Source organism: Paramormyrops kingsleyae, chromosome 9 (genome assembly GCF_048594095.1).
Source record: "Paramormyrops kingsleyae isolate MSU_618 chromosome 9, PKINGS_0.4, whole genome shotgun sequence".
In the NCBI taxonomy this organism is placed as follows: domain Eukaryota; kingdom Metazoa; phylum Chordata; class Actinopteri; order Osteoglossiformes; family Mormyridae; genus Paramormyrops; species Paramormyrops kingsleyae.
Window position 1 is genome coordinate 32,515,559 of NC_132805.1, and position 20,593 is coordinate 32,536,151.

The window sequence follows — 20,593 nt, forward strand, 5'->3', positions numbered from 1 at the left end:
AGGGATGAGTATTTTCTTGGCCTTTCAGATCTTGCAAATAAACTTTATGCTACAAATTTGTACGTTCACACTGACCATTTGTCAGTGGAGTGAACACCTTGTTATTTAATAATAATAATTTTGAAAGTCCCAGTTCAGCTGCTTGGGAAACGCCTACTGGGGGCTGTGGGATGGGAGCTGAGCGCTAGACCGAATCAAAATTCACACGGTCTGGCGGTGGTGGCCATCTGTGCAGTAGGCGAGACGATTCCATGCGAAATGGCTGGCGATGGGAGCCTGTTGTGGTGAAACCTTTCCTGAGCAGACGCCCCGGTGCCCGAAAGGCGTTAAATATCAGAAGCCCAAGAGCAGCCTTGTTTTTATCGGCAAGCAAACTCGAAAGACTTCCATCCCCATGTACCGACGCATCGGTACGGGAGTCTAATGTAACAAGCTGGCTTTAAAAAGTCACCCAGTCTGTCACCTCCACACGCGGTTCACAAAGCAGGACACCCCCTAACTTCACATGTTCAGGTAAAATAAAAACTGACTTCGCTCTGGTTAAATGTGTTTAATACCAGACCAAATGACGGGTCACTAAAGCGAACAGTGAGCACTGTGGTACCAATTCTTTTCTTAAGGAAAGAAAAAAAAAAAAATCTGTTCAATAACATCCTAAATTCAGAACATTAGTTTCATCCTTACCGTAACAGATTATTATTTATAGGAAAATAATATAAGTAGCAATTTGTATTTATTTTTAATCATTTAAGCATTACTTTGCAAACCCTTTCTTGTTTACAAAAAGACAAAAGCACATTTTGAAGGCATTCGGAAACTGGATGCCACCATGTTAAAATTTTATATCATCTGTACATTATATTACATTATTCACAATGTCCGTTTTATGTTGTTTCTACCCATTGGGTAGGATATGTGCATAATATATTCAAGTTATATACAGCACCTTACAAATAAACATAAAAGAGACAGACTACTGAAAAAAGCACCGTTGGAAGTGAGGCACAACGAAGGTCGGGGCTTGAGTGCAACTGGGTTCCTATATCTGCTCAAACGAGAACATTAGGCACCTTTTTACTCACATAATAGTAACATCCAAACCTCCTCATAGAAAACAGTAAATGAGCATTTCTTTTCCTCCTCGTTTAGCTACGAGAGCAGACAGAAACAAGCAAACGTAGAGAAACAAACAGACGTTAAAATGTAACAAACGGAAGAGGAACGAAAACGGCTTCAGACATTTAAAAAAACGAGTCTATCATGCAACAATCCATATAGGGAAAAGTGACACGGAAAATGACGGACGGACGGCGGTGGCAGCAGCAGCAGCGGCGGTAGCAGCAGTAGCAGCAGCGATATAGAAATAAGAGAACGGACTGCTCTCCGGAGCCAATCAAAACGCAGGGAGTAAGTGCGTCACAATAGCAACGAAAGGCTTTCATTCTAGAATCCAAGTTGTTACAAAAAGTGAAATAAAAGGAAATTAAAACATAACCCAAGAACACAGTTCATCTTCATTGCTTCCCAAATAGTCTCTAAAGTTGTATAAATAAAGTCTAGGCCAGGGAAGCTTGCTATTGATTTTCCTATCTTTTCCCATTCAAGCACACAGGAAGAGGAAGGGGGATCCCTTCAGGGAAAAAAAAAAAACATCAGATCCAGGGGAATCCTGTCGCATTACAGCCAAACGCCGATACACTGGATAGTCAGCGTGTTAACGGCCAATCGGTGCGGCCGAACTGCCCACGGCAGCCGTTTCCTGTCATCCGTATGACTGAACCGCACCAGCGTTCCACTGGAAAGCTCCCTCAAATGACCTCCGTGACCCCTCTGAAGCCAGATTATCACGATGTATCAAAAGCGATGAATCAAATACGCACAACAGCAGCTCGAAAGGAAGTAAAACGTACAGTTCAATTAGAAGGGCTGTGGGCCACGTCAAGCAAGGGCCCCCTCCTTCCCCCCTTCGGGGACACCACGCTATGACCAAAGCAAGCCGAACAGTCACCAACACTCAAGGTACCGGGGCCCACAAAGGCTACCATACGAAGGCATGCGGGGCCCCGATGTGAGGCCCCCTGGGGTCCTTTTAAAGGGATCGAGAAGCACTGCTGTATTCAACAAAACATTTAATCAAACGTCTGTGCTGGGTTACGTAGGTGGTACACATCATAAAAAGCTGGGGTTAGCTTTAATACTGTCAGTAATATAGCGATAGCAGAGAAGGCAACGACGCGTGAAGAAAGGCTAGGTCAGAAGGTCACAGACACCACCGTCACATAGCCCTTGTCTTTGACCACAGTCCAAAACCTGATTATACCAACCGGGGACTCCTCGGGACACGCGGCATGAGCCGAGGGCGAAAGAGCGGTTCCCCGGAGTTCCCCGAGCCGTCCGTGTGACAAGCACATGTTGGGCGTACGGGATGAGCCGAGCATGTGTGGGGAGAGCGAGGGGCTGTGGGGTGCAGGTCTCGGAAACGTGAAAATGACCCGAGGAGAGGCTGCCTCAAGAATACTGGTGGATGAAGGGCGGACAGGAATAGAGGGAGGGTTTGAATATCATGGACATTTTTTTTTTTTTTTTAATGTTCAATGGCAACTGGTATGTTCATATCGGATGGCCCTCAGTCATCTACGGTAGGACATGGATGTCCTACACCGGTATGTCCCAACCCGGTCCTCAGGGATCCTCAGACAGTTCACGTTTTTGCATGGGAGCTGGGAGGGAGCAAAAACGTGAACTGTATGGGAGGGAGCAAAAACGTGAACTGTCTGAGGATCCCTGAGTACCAGGTTGGGAAACGGTGACCTAGACAACAAGCAACACCTCTGCTAAACCCCCATCCAGCACAATTATTCTTTAGGCCTTTCATCCAGCAGAATGAGGGCAGAGATTTCATACTGTGTCTCTGAGAATGTGAAAGTAAAAAAAAAAAAAAAAAAAAATCTAAATGTCCCTGTACTAACAATTTGAGTCATGAGGATTTTAGGCTGGATCCGAGTCTCTTGCGTGTTTTCTACAAAAGGAAAAGGATAAACCCCTATTGCTCCCACTGCAAATCTTTGGAGCCAAAATTCCAATCCACAAATGAAAGGACAAATACACACATACGCACATACACACACACACACACACACACACACGCACAGAGTAAAATACATACAGCAATTCCCTCTTTTCTTTAAACGATAAGATAGTGCAACTTTTAGATAAACATTTCTTTTGAGCATTAAGCAAGTCCTCTCCCCATTGATTTTTTTTTTTTAAACTTCCACTTGAATCTTGGCACTCAGATTTGGATTTCCACTGGTTCATCTTGTTTGTGCACAGATCCCGGTCTTAAGAAGAAGAAAAAAAACAAAAGAAAAACTAAAACAAGTCCTGGGGGGGGGGCTGTTTAGAATCTGTGCTAATAATCTTTATACTCACGTGAAGAATAAAAAAAAACAAAAACAAAAACAAAAAAAAACAGCTATGAATCTGAACACTCCACACGGTGTGCGCCCCCCCACAGTTTTAGCAACGTTTAAAAAAAAATTTAGGAAAAAAAAGCAAAACAGAAAAAAAATTGTAGTCTTGGTTCCTTTACTTCTTGTCTGTTGTCTTTGTAGAGAAGGTCGGTATTCAGTTGTGCATGGGAGTGTTGAGAAAGTGACCACATCCCCTTTTTTTGTGAAGGGCGGGGCCAGACTTGCGTAGCCCCGCACACCCAGCCCACCTCACACCAGGTCTTCCCGCTGGCCGTCCTTGGCCTTGGCGGGAGCCGTTGTGCTTTCGGGGTCGCCCTGCCGGGTTGTCCTGCGTCCCGCCCCCTGTGTGGGGGGGTTATTGCCGTGCTGGTGAAGAAAGAAGGCGTAGCCAGGGTAGTGGCCCATGACCTCGCTGTAGGCGGGTGGGGGCCCCTCCATTCTGCCGTGGCTGCCGGAGTGGGCGGCACTGATGCCCGAGTTGCTGCTGGGTGGGCGTGGCCCGCTTCCAGCGCTGTGCACGTCGATCAGGTCACTGTCAAAGATGGTCCGGTTGGGCGGAGCTCGCACCGACTCCCTGTTGAGCTCCATCTGCTGCTCGGGGTCGCGCAGCTGCAGCGTGCAGGGGCCCTGGTAGGGAGGGGGCTCCTCGCCGTCCGACAGCGAGATGGTAGGCGGCAAGTCGATCTCGTGCTGCAGGTAAGGGTAGGTGGGCTGGAAGCGGCTGAATCTGTCCCGTTGCATAAACGAGGGCGTGGTGAACCTCTCCCGAGTCTGGGGGGCGTATGTCACCTGCAGAGACGGGCAAACGGCACCTCAATCAGAACCACCACCGTGGATTTCCAGAGGGAGACCCGTAGACGTCTCAGTGGGACTGTGCTCTTGTCAAGTTTCGTAAATTTAAGTAAAAGTCTGTAAATTACATGCAGATCAACTCGCTTTCACATAATTTCCACAGAGACAGAAATTATCCTCAAGAACAAACACAAATCAGTAAGGTAAATTCTACTGCTTCCCCAATAATGTCTTAACATAATTATGGCCTGAGTTGTATTTTATGTACTCAAGCTACTTTTTATTATCATTAAGAAACTAATAGGAAAGAATGCAGAAGTGGCCAAATTCCAGGAGCCAATGGGCATCAGTTATTGGAATGTATGAAGCTGAAGCTCATGCGAATTCCCACCATTGGTGTGGCCTCACTAGGCGACGTCACCAAACACTCTGGTCCCCATGTAGACGTCATTGGCGCAAACGCAGAGGATTAGTGACACGCGGATGGGGTTGGGGGACATACCCTATAACTTACCTCTGCAGCCCCTTGTCGCGACCCGCTGTCTGGTGGCCACAGACACCCATCCTACATAAGAAAAAAACAGGGGGGTTGGGTTAGGGAGCTCTCTGCCCAATGCGATGCCTCGCTGGGTGGGCCAGGCCACAAGGTGCTTCTGATTGGTCAGTAAGATAACATAACAGCCTTTCAGTTAAACGGACTCCCACATTTAACAGCTGGAGGGCTTGGTCCCTGTAAATTTTAGGTGGGGTTTATCATAATGGATTCAATGGCATTACTCGAGCCAAGCTAGGCTAACTGGGCAGGGCTAACCAGGACGTGCATTTTAGGTTTCCCATCGGTCAGTCACGTGACTGGGTCTCAGAGCTGCCTTCTACACTGCTGGGTGGGACAGCTGGACTCACCGGTTGCAGACTGTCCTCTTGCCTCCTGGCTTGACTCTGCCGGTTGATGAAGGACCAGGTGGAGAGCTTGTAGTGGTTCAGCAGACAAATGATCACGACTACCATCACGGTCATCACCACAATTATAATAATTATCTGAACAAACTCCAGTTCAGCTGGAAAAAAAAAACAAATAGGAGAGAGAGAAAAAAACAGAACAATTAATACCCAATGAGCCCAACGAGAATGCCATTACTGACAACTTACAAAGTGTACCGTACCCACTGCATCTGAGAACCGTCACAAGGAGGCAGCAGAGAGCAATCACAAGTCCTTCCCATTTTTCTCCCCCCAAATCCTCGAACAAACTGTCTGTGCTCTCTCAGAGTTATTAAAGCGCTCAGAGAGGGCCAGAGCAGGCCGGCCATACAGAGGTGCTTCAGATTCGACGCAAAGGAACAATGGGTCCCCTTCAGACGATGGCTGGACGGGAGCCCCCAGCATTAGCGCTGGCTGCGGCCTGACAACAGAACTTTATGTCCAGCGATGAATCATGCACAGAACAACAACGCTTCGGCAGATGAGAGATGAGACACAATAATAACTTCTTGTGCACAGTTCTGTGGTTCAAGGGCATCCCAGGGACATATTAGCATGATTCTCAATGTATTGTTTTATAGAATGATTTTATTTTTCGACGCACCAAAAAAAAGGCGTTTTGTTTTAGCCGGGGCAAGGCAGGGTCGGAGTAAAGGGGTGCAACGGAGGTCCGTCCACAAGGGGGGGGGGAGCAAGGCACGGTCAAAGGGGGACCTTGTTCCTGATCCACAGAGTCACTTGGCAAGTAAATGAAGGCAAGGGGGTGGACACAGCGCTGGAGGTGGAGCCTCGTCAGAACCTCCAAGGGAAAGGGGGGACGCTTGTTTCTCTGACATGTCAGGGAACAGGTCAGCATGACGGGAGAGTTTAGATGAGGCCGTTTGTGGGTTTTAACACAAACCTTTGGCGGTAAAAACCCGACGCAGGGCAGAGGAGGGGCTGAACCTTCTAGAGGAGGTGAATCCAAATGAATGTTCCACTCCCCTGACCATGCTGGGCAGTCCCAAGCCACCCACGTCACAGGTAAAGCCACCTCTTAACCAGGTTAAGCGGTTAAGTACTCCCACTAAGCAATTGAAGAATATTTGGTAAACAGAACAACTCTGAGTTGCATCTCAGAGCGGATGGGGGGGGGGGGAGGAAGAGGAACATCCCAGCCTGTTCAGTATGAGAACAGTGTGTACTCGAGTGGTCAAAGGGGGGGGGGGGGGGTTCCGGCGCTGGCTCCGCAGACAGCCCTGCCAGCTCCCGTTCTCACCAGACACCAGGACAGGAAGAGAACGCAGTGGTTACTTGGGTCATGGGACAGATTAATTTGTTTGGGGGGGGGATTCTGTTAATTATAATCTGGGTTCTGCGAAAGGGTGCGGCAGGTTTCTCATTTCTGAAAACGGTGTGCTGGAAGAGGGGGGTCTAGACAGGAAACACAACAGACAGATGAGAAGAGGCAGAGGGTGACAGCGAACGAGGGGGCGAGAGGAAGCAGATTTAAGATGCCGTCTATCCAAAAACGCTGCCGCTGTACCCGGCGGCTCCTTATCGCCACTGTAAAGCGCCAAGCGTTTGACAAACGACCCTATCGCCCAGTGACCTGCGTCTGGAGTCTGAGCCGCTCATTATAATGCAAATGCGATGAAATACGGTACGGGCTCGCCAAGGCGTGACACGCTCACACGGGGGTGGGGGGCACGGGGACACCGGTGCACTTCACCTGTCGCGGGCCCCTTTCTCCGTGCCGCTGGCCAGTCAGCCGTGACAGGCACCGTGCGGATTTTGCTCACCTTTCCGCGGATCGTGTTTGCGTGTGCGGTGGAGAGGACAGGGGAGTCACAGATGCAGAGATGTTAGCTGCAAATCGACAGGCAAAAGCCATGGATGTGGTTCTTGAGAACTTCTGAACCAGACCTGATGCCCACACATATCTGTAACATCTTCTATATCTGCGGTCAGGTCCCCCAAATGGCACAGCTCCTCCAAGCTGGATCTTCCCAGCACACACCCCGACACTAGACATTATCTTCACCACCCTCCCCCCAAAAATTCTTTTAAAAATTATTTCACTCTGTTTTGGTCAAATGGTGAAGGCAGTCAGATGAAATGTGACATGGCTCACTGTAGGGGCTCCCAAATGTTTCATGTTGGTTTATATTGCACAAAAATTTCACAGGTGGGGTTGTGGGTGGGTACTGAAGGATCGATTGCCGGGTGGACTCGCAGTCTTGGGAAGCCCTAACCTAACCGACGTTTTTCCACAGGACTTTCAGGAATTACTCCTTCTTGGTACATACACATTCTCTGGCACATCTGGTAAGTGAAGACTGCACTGCCAAAGCCATCACTACCTACAAGTTTGTAAGTAAGCACTAGTGGCAGAATGTCCAAACACTAAAAAGCCACGGTTTGCTTCATTTCTTCCTGTCCAATAAACCAGAGAAGCACTTGCTGTACTGAGAGGAAATACAGAAGAAATAAGGACCCAAACTTCAGCCGACAGAAGCTTGCGCTGAATGGACCAAGCTGGGTTACTGTCCCATTGGTCCAACACACCTTGACAGCGTGCGCACACGCACACACACACACGCACACACACGCACACACACACACACCTTGCACTCTTTCTTGTGTTCCCTCTCAACATGAACAAACCCTCCGTCAGAAACTGAGTCAACTGTAGAGACTGGCAGACCTCTGGGACGGGTGAAGGAGTGGTAAGGGGGCTTAAAGATGACGTCTATGCATTAGCAAATCTCAAAGCTTCCTAGGCCCCCCACCTTCCTACAGCCAAACAGGCAGCGCGCTTGGGGTCCAAACAACTACACCTCTACACCCCTCACGACAAGTTGCTGTAGTCCAACTAAACCTGGAAAAAAAAACTACAAAATTAAAACATGATTCCAGTCACATGGGCATGGAAAACTGTATCCTCCTGTTGTAAACACACAGGCAAGGAGTCCCCCCCCCCCCCTCCGCCACAGGAACCCTGGCTCAGAAGCGGCTGAAGACACACGAGTGGCTAAATTTGGCACCTGTCTCCAGCAGCGTGGGGCTGTGCAGGGCGACTCCGGGCTGTGACATTCCCCTGGTCTCTGAGCGACATGCTCAGTCCAGCAGAGCTCAGGACAGCTGTGAGAAGCTGCAGCTCTGTCCCAGATACCGCCAGGCCCCACCCCCTGCCCCCCACCCCCCACGCGCACGCTCACGCACCCATGCCTGCTGAGCTCACTCGGGCCCCACCAGGCAGTGCCGCCGTCACTGTGGCAACGGATGGCTCAGCAGCTCTTTCGATGGCCCCGGAGCCGTGGGGGATCCGAAGCAGTGACCTGGCAGTGAGGCCACTGGCAGACTGAACCAGAGGGAGGGAGGAGGGAGTGGGGGGGGGCATGAGGCCAGGAAACAGAGGGCAGAACACACGCACGCACACAAACACACAGTCATTGCTTTGTGTCTCTGTCTGTGTGTATGACACACAAAGGTACATCCAGACACACAGACCCACAAGCAATGATGAAAGGGTGAAAACAGAGAAACACAGAGATGGACAGCATGACAGAGAGGGACAGACTGAGATTAAGACAGTTATACCAAGAGAGAGACAGATGGAGGCAGACAAATACAGTCCAAGACTGACAGACCAGGACAGAGACAGGCAGACAGAAACAGGCAGACAGACAGACAAGCAGGCAGACACAGACAGACAGACAGACAGACAGGCAGGCAGGCAGGCAGGCAGACAGACAGGCAGACAGACAGACAGGCCAAAGCAGTTAACTCCAGGCAGAGAGAGAGATACACAGCAGCTCACAGACACGCCGCACGGCTGGCTGGGCTCTCTGATCAGACACTCAGGTGGAGGGGTTTCTCACAAGCAGCACGACTTGCACAAAGCACCAGCCTCCAGACGACGCTACACGGCCCAGGCTTTCATCAGCGTGACACAAAGCGACATACGGCTACTGTGATTAAGGCAGGGCATCCCAGTACACCCCAGCAAAATCTATACCGGCGTGGAAGTCAGATTTACAACAGTAAGTGGAAAAGAGCTCATTAAGGCCTAAACTCTTACAGACCGTCCAAACAACCAGGAAATTGACTGATACACAGACACACAGAGTCAATGCATTGCATCACGATACCAAATATTTTAAACCATGCTATTCTATCATTTTGCAGATTTCTGTATCTGATGAATGTGTTCTGTATATCTCTATTGCATACATTAAAAGGCACTTTAAGAAGTATTGTAGCATAGTGGACGTGTCGAATGTGCGCTTTGGGGAGAACACTCGTTTCATGAGTCTCTTGCGTGGAGGAGCTACAGAGATGGAGCACGGAAATGACTGCGGCCCTCAGCCTGCCTCTGGCCGATAAGCAGGGCAGCTGAAGTGAGACGCGGCATTTCGTCGGTTTTAAACCGAACGATGAAGGTGAACCTGCAGAGTCGACAGCCCCAGTAAGCAAACGCTGCTACAAGGGGAAACAAGTCTAACCTGGTGAAGCATCTGTCTCTCACTCAGCCTGATTTATATGAGGAGTTTAAAGATCGTCAGATTACGGTATAAGAGATGATAGAGATGTAACTTAGTGATTGTTACACTTAATGTTTTTGTTTAAAGTCATGTTTAGCTGACATGCGAGTTCTTTCATATCCTTTTCCCCAGTGACGAAAAGGCTAGGCTAAATGACGAACAGAACAAAACACAAATATAAACCATACGTCAGTGTATTATCGATGAGGTTTTGTAACAGCTGAGGCCAAATTAATATCTGAATCTATGCAATGATTGCAGTTTAAACTGCATATTTCACTGGTAATGTTAAAACTGTATAATAGGCTATTGCTGTTAGTTAATTCATAAACAGGACTGTTTACTTTGAAGCAATAGAACACTGAAATAGAAATGTTTTACTGAATCATTTTAGGAGTAATTTGGTATTGATAATGAGGTACCAAAGTAAGTATTGAAGTCAAAATTTTGGTATTGCTCCAACTCTACTATGTAAATTGCATGATTACACTGCACACAGCATAAACGAAAACATCCACACAGAAAGCAACGGCTTTTCCTGTGCTAACACTCACACCATGTGAGCAATGTCCCATAATCATATTAAAAGCTCTGAACAAGATTGCAGTAGAGGCTTATTTTAGAACAAAGCCACGATGGAGATCGAGGAGAGACTCACGCCGCACCCCCCCCCCACCCCGCCACCCCTGTTATCTTCACCGTTTCAGGCAGGCGAACAAAGGGACAGGCACAACCTAACAAGCTACATGGGCAGGGGGATTGAAAGCCAATGGATTTCAGACAGAATGTGCCAGACTGGGAGGGGGGGGGGGCAGACAAGGCTCTGAGGAACAATTATCTGCCTGCTTCTGAGACACTAACCCCCCCCTCCAAAACACACACACGATCTGAGTCATGGTGTGTGTATGCGTGCGTGTGTGTGTGGGGGGGGGCATGCGGAGTGGGGGGGGGACAGGTCTGCCTGAATGGTAGCCATGGTGAGCTGACCTGCATCACCAACACAGGCCCATAAATAGGTTTCCACCACACCACAAGCACATGCACAAGAGCCTATATTGTCACCACTTCCATGCACACAACCGCCCCCCCCCCCCAGACCCTAAATATTCATATGCACAGAAATGAAAAACGGCCACATCTCCACCAGCCCCACCGGAACATCTCCACCAGCTTGGGACGACGCAGAGCTCGAGATGAACGTTTCTGTCGACTCCCACATCACCCAAAACATGCCCCTAAGCAGGAGCTCTGATTAACTAGGACAAGAACTGCACTTGGATGTGAAATTTTATTAATCCCAATTAAAGGCAGCTTTATAAAAGTTGGATTCTGCAGCAATTTCCGAGAGCAAATAAATGTCAGCTTTAAAAAAGAATTACTCTTTAATATGATAGTTATACCCGCACTACAGACACTGGTAGCTGCCATTAGATTCAGCTACATTTTGACCAGGCCAAGAAGAAAAAAAAAAAAAAAAAAACTTCCCATAACGTTTGTCAGGTGTGTTTAAAATTTTGCCTGAAAAGGCTTTTGTTTTTATTAGTCAAAACACCAGCTGAACCATAAAGATTAACAAGATATTTTTCAACATAAGCTAGACAGTTAGCCTCAACAACAGACAGGAGACACCTGGTTATTCGTTTCATTACACCCAAAATTCATTCTGTCTTCCTTAGTACCCAGCTTGCAGGGCATGTTTAGCTGTGGCCGCAGTAAAACCCTAACATTGCTTTCAGGATCGTGCCAGCCCAATAACAGTCATGTTCATACAAGTGCTACCGCCATCTTAAAGCCTGAGAAATCACACGGAACACAACAAAAACAAACAAACAATAAAAGCCAAACAAAACCTAGACAAAACACATACCAACCAAAAACCAAGATATACCCCCTTGCCCTGTCCCCCACCTGAATATTTCACTGCCTTGCTTTGAAGAAAACCAAAACAAACACAAACATGTCTGCGCAGGCAGTAAAAACATAAGGGGGGGAAATGACAGGAGCTGGGTTAGGTTGGTGGGGGGGGGGGGGGCGGAGTGGGGTGGGAGAATGGCAGTTGAGATGTTTAATCATGTCTCTGCAGCGGGACAAAACAATCCATTTGCAGCACGCTTGCCATCTCGTCGCTGACCTTTGGCTCTAATCTCCGATAAAACGGCCGCACATTAAAGGCCCTGCGTGATACACGCTCCAGACGTGTCTAGACATCGCGTGTCACAACACAGACTTCCCTCGAATTATTTAACCTCCCAGTTACGGCTGAGAGACGGCTCAGACGACCTGAGCCCTTGCAAGGCCACCTGTTGAGCCCCCCCACCCCCCACCCCCCACGCTATCAGCTCTGCCATCATACCAGTCGGCTCACCTCCGCGGCCGAGTGAGGGATACGCAGACCGCTTACGGCCACATGTCTGAATCGAGGTCTCCGATTTCATCCACAGTGCTGCCAAAAAGAGGACCTGACACTGCTGTGGTGTATGTTGAGGGGGGGTGTAAGTACACATTAACCCATCAATCATCAGAGCAAGACTTTATACTTCGAGTAATAATAAACAAACAACCTAGAACAGCAGGGAAAAAAAGAATCACTGACCAGTAGGATGTCAAATTAAATGGATTCCAACAAGTAAAAGTCTGATGAACAGCAGTAGCGATGTTTCATGAATATTGACAGATGACGAATTAAAATTTTCTTCGTCTTAGTGGGGTGGTAATGCAAAGTGGCCTCTTAGGCCAGTCTTACAGGTTCACTTTGGGGAATCTGAGCATGAATTTGGGGGGCAGCATGAAAACAGCATGTGGAGAGCCTTCTGAAAGACAGGAGAGGCTAAGACACACGCAGTGTGATCCCAAAGTGACAGAATGCTGGGTCCGGAGTGTCAAAGACTGTTGTAGTCATTCAAGGGGGCCGTAAACGTGAAATATAATTTTGGACGTGCACATGCGCACGAGTGAACGTGTATTTAATGTATCGTTAAACCTCCATCTGTCTGAGTTACTGTCTCTCCCCCCCCCCCCTCATCATAACATTATTTACTCTTATTTTCGCAAAGCCTTCATTCATCTATCAACTTCATACGCTGGCAGTGAGATTAACAAAACAATGATTCATAATCACTTTGATGACAGTTACGGGCGCCACAGTAAAGGAACACACCTCGTACGGAAAACCGATTTGTGCCAAGACGCCTAGGAAAAAAGAAAAGCGCTTAATTTTCTGAATTAACTGGCCAGACTCCAAAGAATTTTTCTTGCAATGCACAACAATCTTGAAGCAATTTCTTGAGCTGGGATTACAGGGGAAAAAAATCATTTCAGAAAAGCACAAAACTAAATCCGCACAATCTTAAACCTCCCTTCATGGCCAGTAGTTGAACCTCAAGAAAGTCAAGGTAGACAAAAGTTAGCTCTCTGACAGAATCACCAAAGGCATTTTTTTGGCAAGGTCTAAGCACAAAGGAAGGCAAAGACAGAAATTGCAACACCGTTTTGTATGAATTCCACAGGAAAAAAAAAATCCACAGTGAAGCTTGATATGCTGGGCCGGGGGGGGTCAAGTGTTGAGAGAGGAATGCGAGACCTTGGCTTGTTCCACACAGGACGTTTTCCGATAAAGGGCCCCCCGTTTAGGTTCCCAGCACCAAACCCCCAGAATAAAGAAGCAGCCTGAGACTGACAGCTGTTCAATGGCCTTTCACAAACAGGAAGAGGTGAGAGAGACTGAGACTGGAGGTAAGTGAAGAAGAGAACTTTCTTCTTCCAAATGCAAAGGTGTCGATGATGGTCCCTCCTGCCTCAGAGTTCCAGTTGCTATGGAGAAAACACCTGGACTGAAAGCATGCTCAAACCAACAACCTAAGCATTCTGAATGGATTCTTACTCAGACCATCCCTGATCCAACCTAGTGATCACCCCTGAGCACCTCGATCAGCATGGACCCTTGGCTGATAGAACATTGTGCCAACATCGACCTCGCTTGCCTAATCTGGGTAAAGTGCCATGAATCCATTTGTCAGGGCAGGGCAGGCAAGAGAGACAAGAGTTAACAGCTGAGGTCTGTAACACTGACCTATATTAATTATTCACAGATGATCTTAAGGATGACTATTACAACACCCACCCCCAACAGACACAACTGGGGATCTGGGGGGGGCTGTGGATCATAACTCCTGACACCAGTCACCAATTTATTCGTATGGATCGTTGACAGATCCTCTACCAAGAAACGTGGCCCGGCAAATCTGTGTAAAGAAACTGCACTGGTAAAAGATGGAGCGCTTGAGCTTGTCCAGTCCAGGTTCTCTCAAATCACCCAATTACAGGTCCTGGGTATAAAGTTACATTTTTTGTAGGGACACTCTTACACAAGGCAGTTTGTAAAATCATGATGGTCACAAGGTGGTATCATACCAAGACTGTTGAAGACGAAGACGTCTATAGATAGAACTATGTGACTGGGATGCATTTTGAGCGTGATGTGCTTGTACAGTGTACTCACACCACGGACAAAGACACCATGGAGAACCTGGCATGTACTGGAAACCATATTCAAGAGGTAGATTGTACTGTCAAGGTTTCAATGCTTATAAACCGACTACTGCAAGCAATGTCTTGCTGGCAGAACATATACCAGGTACCCAACAGAAGTAGAGTCTGGTTCTGCCTTGAATAGGAGGGATATTGTCCATACAGACTGACAGGAGTCGTCACACCGCTATAGACATGGGAAACAAGGTCTTGATACCCGCGGCAGACATTATCAAGTATCAATCGATCTCAGTCCAATCCGAACCAAAATAACACGAGCCAATTGGAGACTGGATGTGTACAGCCATCCCACCCACTGTGGGTTCTGAAGTCCCATCACACCACGCTATGCATGGCTGAGGAAAAAAAGAGACCAAATATAAAGTAGAAAACTAGGTTTTTGGCAGTGAAATGGACTCCTCCATCAGCACTGGCATTGTCTGAGACGGAAAAGACCCACCTGATAGTAACGGGGCTCAGGGATCAGACAGGAGAGACAGGACCCTGTCAGATAGAATGGTCACTCCATTTCTGCTCCGTCAGGTTACCACACCACGCAGATGCCTCCACACTGGCATGTCTCAGCACAGTGCAGCCATAATTTGTTTTGAAATACGATGCTAACTCATTGTATTTTGATATCCTCAACATCTCTTTAAATGACATTAGTGTACAAGTACACTGCTGTTTACATTGTTCCTGCCGTGTTTCTGGGATGACAGCAAATCCTCCTCCTGGCCCAATAAAATGTTCTGATGCTTACTGGCACTGCTTGGCCTACCCTGACGTTTGGGTGGGGGGAGAAAATTGGACAATGGGGCTCTTGTAGCACAGGGTCTTTTTCGGAGCTGGGAGGATTGTCCCATCATATGCTTATTAAAACCTGTGGACCACCGACAACAAAACCCAGGGCTGACAAACGCACGAAGGAACACATGCCTCCCTATTCACTTTTACTAGCTGCATTGCACTAAGCCAACACGACCCCCACCCCCCCTTTAACTTGCCACGGCATGTGTCCAGTTTCTCGTTTCCTGGGAAGCTGCAGAAATGGTAACAATAAAAACAGATGTAAAAGGTTACTCTGCTCCAGGGGAACGCAGAGACTGTGAGGACTCTGCCTGCAGACCCCGAGACACAAGGCATCCCATCATTAGGGAGTCTCCACACGTCCACAAGCTCCAGAGTAAATAAAATTCAGACCCCAGCCCCCCATCCATCCACCCACCCAGACAGACACGCCTCTCCCCGCCACACCGTCTGACTGATGGGCCGACTTGCACAGAGGGGGTGGGGGGGACAAATATGTTTCAGTCCCCAAGGGGTCATGGCGACTGGGGGGTGGATGGCACAAACACAAAGGAGGCCACGTTCAATGTCACTGACTGAGGCTCTCCGGAGCCTTTGCACCTCTGCTCATCCCAGGGCCCCATGTATGTACACACACGTACACACACACACGTACACACACACACACGTACGCACGCACACACACACACACACACACACGCACGCACACACACACACACACACGTACACACGCACGCACACACACACACACACACACGCACACACACACACACACACGTACGCACACACACACACGTACGCACACACACACACGTACACACACGTACGCACGTACACACACGTACGCACGTACACACACGTACGCACGTACACACACGTACACACACACGCACACACACGTACACACACACACACACACACAAATCCCCTCCTCCTGATGGGAATCAGGAGCAAAGCCATCTTGATTCCAGAAAAATAGGGAAAACGCCGCCTTATTCCCTGCAAATTCAGTGTTTTGTATATATTAAACATTTTTAGCATGTAAATAAACACAGTTTATTTGACATGTGCACATCCCCCTCCCCCCCCAGCCCGCACATAAACATGGCCAGAAGCGAACCACTGCAGCTAGGAGGGTTATGAGTTCATGCCGAATTAAAATCCACCTATACACTGATCCCAACACATCATGCGCTAGTATTACTGAACCTATGGACGAGAACCCATTAATTATTGAAAAAGTGCGAGACGAGCAGACCTAGGACTAGACGGCCAGGCTGAAAGGTGGCCTCTGCCACCATGCGTGGGCTTGGCGAGGAACTTACAATGAACATCAAGACAAGTGAGATAGGAAGAACCCGCCGGAGGAGGCTGGATCACGCGAGCAGGGCAGCTGAATTCTGCACGGATCACCGCTAAACGTGACCTCCTGCCTCTTGCCAAGAGATATTTTACCGAAACTTTTGTAACAAGACAATTATTTCCTCCCACACATGTACATATTTTAAAAGCAGGCGTCTAAACAAAATACATGGTGTATCTCGGGCTTTCAGCCAGATGGACCACTCCTAACTGAGATTAAACACCTTGTTTGTTTTACCAGGGGAGAAGAGAGGAATTGAACAAAGAAAAAAATGGTCTTTTCTCTAAAACATAAAGCAAAACGCTCAAAGGAAAATGTACAAAAATGATCAGAACAACTGCATTTCTTTCTCTCCCCCCCTCTGCCACACACCTATCCTGTACATCTAAGCAAGGCAGACGCCACAGACTACCAAACAGGCCGGGACAGAAGCGGATTAGGTGCATCAGTCGCATCGGATCTCCAGTTAATCCTTGCAACTCGGCCAGGTCCAAACTCCGAGTGTCAAAATCTCACCTTGTACAAATGGTTTCCCGCACCAAAGGAAAGGGATCAGAAATGCAACCCAAAGTTGACCTGCAAGTCCGCCCAGCAAGCCATGAATCGGTCGGCATCCTTGGACGCAGTAGTAACTGCAGAAATATACCACTACATATACGATCTGACACCGTGCTTGAGCAGGTAGGAATGTTAAATCGCAATGCACAGTGACTGTGCGCTACTTTGGACAAAGCAGACAGAGGCCAAAAGATATTTAACTGTGCACATTTAACCACCTGTGCACTCACCCAAATGTATCATTGCTGAGAAAGGCCAAAAGCTTCCAGACCGGAAAAAAAAAAGCTAAAACGGTGGCGGAGTCCCGGGAGTCCCGGTCCTCTCCGCTTACCGCCGCGAGCAGACGAGGCACGCCAGGTGACGGCAGACACGACCTGCACCAGATACGGTTACACAAACGTTCGCCAAACATAAATCCCGCAACATTAAAATGCAATGCACTAGCATGGTGCCGGAACATCGAGCAGTGCACAAGGTAAACAAAGCGAAGAGGAACGTGGACACGGCCTGTGTTCGACGGGATTACTATTAGAAGCACTGCATCCAATACATACGGCTCTATAACAGCATACAGATCGTGTTTACGGTTTTTTCTTTTCTTTCTGCGACTGGATTTGCGGTCACAGCACGTTTATACACTCCTGACCGACTGGCGTAACAGCAGCAGTCAGAGTTCAAGTTGTTAATTAAAAGTAGAGGTCATTAATTCTTGGAGCAGAGCTGCTGGGCGAATCGTTTCGGTAAGAGTGTCTTATTTTCTCTGACAGGCTGATTTGTAGCTACTTGATAAAAACGAGGAGATCGATGGCATGAGGGGTGGGCCAACAAGCGGCGTCGCTTCACCCACCGGACTCAAGGAGTCGGATGCGGGCCCGACTCTCTGTGAGGATGGTGTGAGGGCCTCGCTGCAGGCAAGTGAGAACAGCTTCATCACGCACTCCTTTGAGACACACATTTGACAGCAATGTATGGGGTCCAAGGGCAGGGTCGGCCATTTATCTGGCACCCTGGAGCATTTCCCGGCGGATAGGGGCCCAACAGAGATGTGACTACTATGTCGGGGATGTGAACCAGTGGCCGTCCAATCACAGGCCAGAGCTGAGCCACACAGTGCCAGTCACACTGCTGACCAGGGGAAAAACAAAAATTCATCAGGTCTGCAATACATCAGGTTGCGATACTTCAAAGCGATTCCTCCAGGGAATAATTAAATTCCACTGTAGTGTAAAAGCTGCTTATTAAAAATACAAATATTTAGTAAACCGTCTTAACCATGCTAGTTAATCCTTTGCAAGCAATGGGCTAATGAAGGGGAAAAAGCAAGACCTTTTGTTTTTATAATTCCTTTTCGTTTATCAGCCTATCCGTTGAATAATGTCAGCTGTTGCATTTAAGTGGAAAACTAAAGGAAAGCTGCACGTAGACAGTAACAGAACAAGTTACAAAATTTGCTCCCATCCGTTAGACAGCATGCAATGCTATTCCACACACTGCCACTGTAATCGAAATTAAAAAAATATGCAAAACAATGAATGCTTTCACAGCTATCAGCTTCATCTCACTCACATATCTTTTTGCTTCTGCGTAAAAAAAATAAATTAAAAAAGTCACATTTCACCCAAGTTAGAAGGCAGTGGACTTTTGCAGCACAAAAAGCTTCAAATAACATCATTTAACAACGAAAACAATGTGTGCATGTACACACATAAAACAACCAGATAAAAATTCACACACCTACAAGCAGCAATACTTCATAATTAAGTTTTATACTTAAAGTTGGGGATCATTTATATAATTAGAGAAATGTTGACTGCGTATGTATCCTATATTTAGAAAAAGCCAGTCTTCAGAGAAGCAGTGTTTTACTTAGTTTGATAGCACACTAGAGAGATGAAATGTCAAAATAAAATTAAAAAACTGCATATTGATTGGATTTATACACACGGCCAGGCCAACAGTAAATGTAAGTAAATTATAGAATACCAATATTCAAGCAGGTCGAGGCTTTCATGCTTCAGAATTAAAAGACAACTTAACTTTGTTAAACTAGAAATTGCTCATTGTTGAAAGGGGGCATCATGTTTCCTGTCGACATAAATTATGCAGTATTTTCAAAGGGTATCTTTTAAATTCTACACCGAGGTTCAAAACTGTTTTCTTATGTCTCTCGCAAAAGACTGCACGAAATCTTTTATGGAGCAAATAAAGATGCAGGTTTTTTTCCGCATTCAACATCAGGCATTTCTCACATGAGCTGGCCTTACATAAATACGGGATCTAGATTTCCCAATTTCTCCTTTGTAGGGAGGAACAAATTAAATTATGCATCTCGATTCCCATAAGTTAACATTATAAATAGCGATTCATCATACGCAGAAGATGCCCACGGCCGTTTCTTAAGTAGCCCTTTGTCCGCGGTTCAGTTCAGACAGACCACAACTCCCAGCGTCGCGCGGTGAAAGGGCCGGTCTATGGGGGCGGCAGTGGGGGGGGGGAGAGGGGACCCAAACCATCCTCCAAAGCCGCGTCAAAACAACGATCATAATTACACACACAATTATAATACTGCTCGTTAGCTCCCGCTGGGCTCTCCGTCCTTTATGTACGGCGCGGTGTCATAAATGCTTGGACTACTGCAGATGTTGAAACCTCCCCCCCCCGCAAATAAAACATCAAGAAATCCGACAACGTTAACACCGGTTTTTATGTGGACTAACTTGCAGTGCATGCAGCTAAACAGGCATCGCACCACACTTTTTAAATTATTATAACATATGTGAATCGCTCGAGGGGGGTTGAAACTACTCCCAGCCATATAGGCAGTTTCTAGTCCATTACAAATGGGCAGAAATACACGGCGGCGCAAATTTAAACTAAAATACCCAATTTAGCCTAGCGCCGTTAAAACGATGCCTTCGCTAAACCACATCGATGCACCTGCACTGCTTTTTGGATGATAAAATGAAAGAAAAAAAAAAATCACGCTGTAAGTGCCCGATGCACCGAAGGGGGGTACGAGACGGATTTTTTATTTTTTATTTTAAATAGCTAGACTGCAAAAATATGGTGCAAAACCGCTTAAGATAATTTAACGCAGTCCTGCTGCTTGTACTTACATATCTCCATCCCCTGGGTTTGGGGTCCGGTGCAGTTGCAGGAGCAAATGACATTGGAGTTGGAGTTGACGCGGCTGCCCAGAACTGTTAGGTTTTGCATGGAGATCCGGGGAGGAAAGTGAAAGCGGGCAGAGATCCGCCGGTAAAGCGGCCCCAAATGCAGGACTGGCTGCGGCCCACAATTAGAGGAAGCAGCTCCGAGCCCGCATTCTCACGCCATAACGCGTACCGAGCGACACCGCTACCGTGATTCAGCCTCATGCATTTTTTTTTGTCCTCTTCCCCTTTACTTTTTTCGTCCTCCCCTCTCTCCCTCCCTCTTCACTTCATTCAAAAGAATGCCTCTGCGTTACGTGATCGTGTGGGCAGGCAAAGCCTACACCCCAACCCCAAAAAAGGTAGCGGCTCCAGCCATGCATGGGGAGGGGGGGGGAGGGGGGGGGGTGG

General features: G+C 47.6%; 1 protein-coding gene across 5 annotated transcripts in view; it reads right to left on the bottom strand.

The window, feature by feature from the left end:
- Window positions 1-535: 535 nt before the first annotated feature.
- The window catches only part of LOC111844588 (low-density lipoprotein receptor class A domain-containing protein 4-like), a 40,282-nt gene continuing 20,224 nt past the window's right edge, over window positions 536-20,593 (bottom strand). For 3 of the 5 annotated variants that reach the window (XM_023813173.2, XM_072716804.1, XM_023813165.2), the window contains 3 exons: window positions 5,169-5,323; window positions 4,780-4,830; window positions 536-4,262 (listed from right to left, as the gene is read on the bottom strand). In XM_023813173.2, the coding sequence (XP_023668941.1) occupies window positions 3,723-4,262; window positions 4,780-4,830; window positions 5,169-5,323 (746 nt within the window). In that variant the 3' untranslated portion in view covers window positions 536-3,722. Of the gene's footprint in view, window positions 4,263-4,779; window positions 4,831-5,168; window positions 5,324-8,272; window positions 8,401-20,146; window positions 20,545-20,593 lie in introns of those variants that run through there. The other 2 variants (XM_023813180.2, XM_072716803.1) reach the window with 2 other exon arrangements.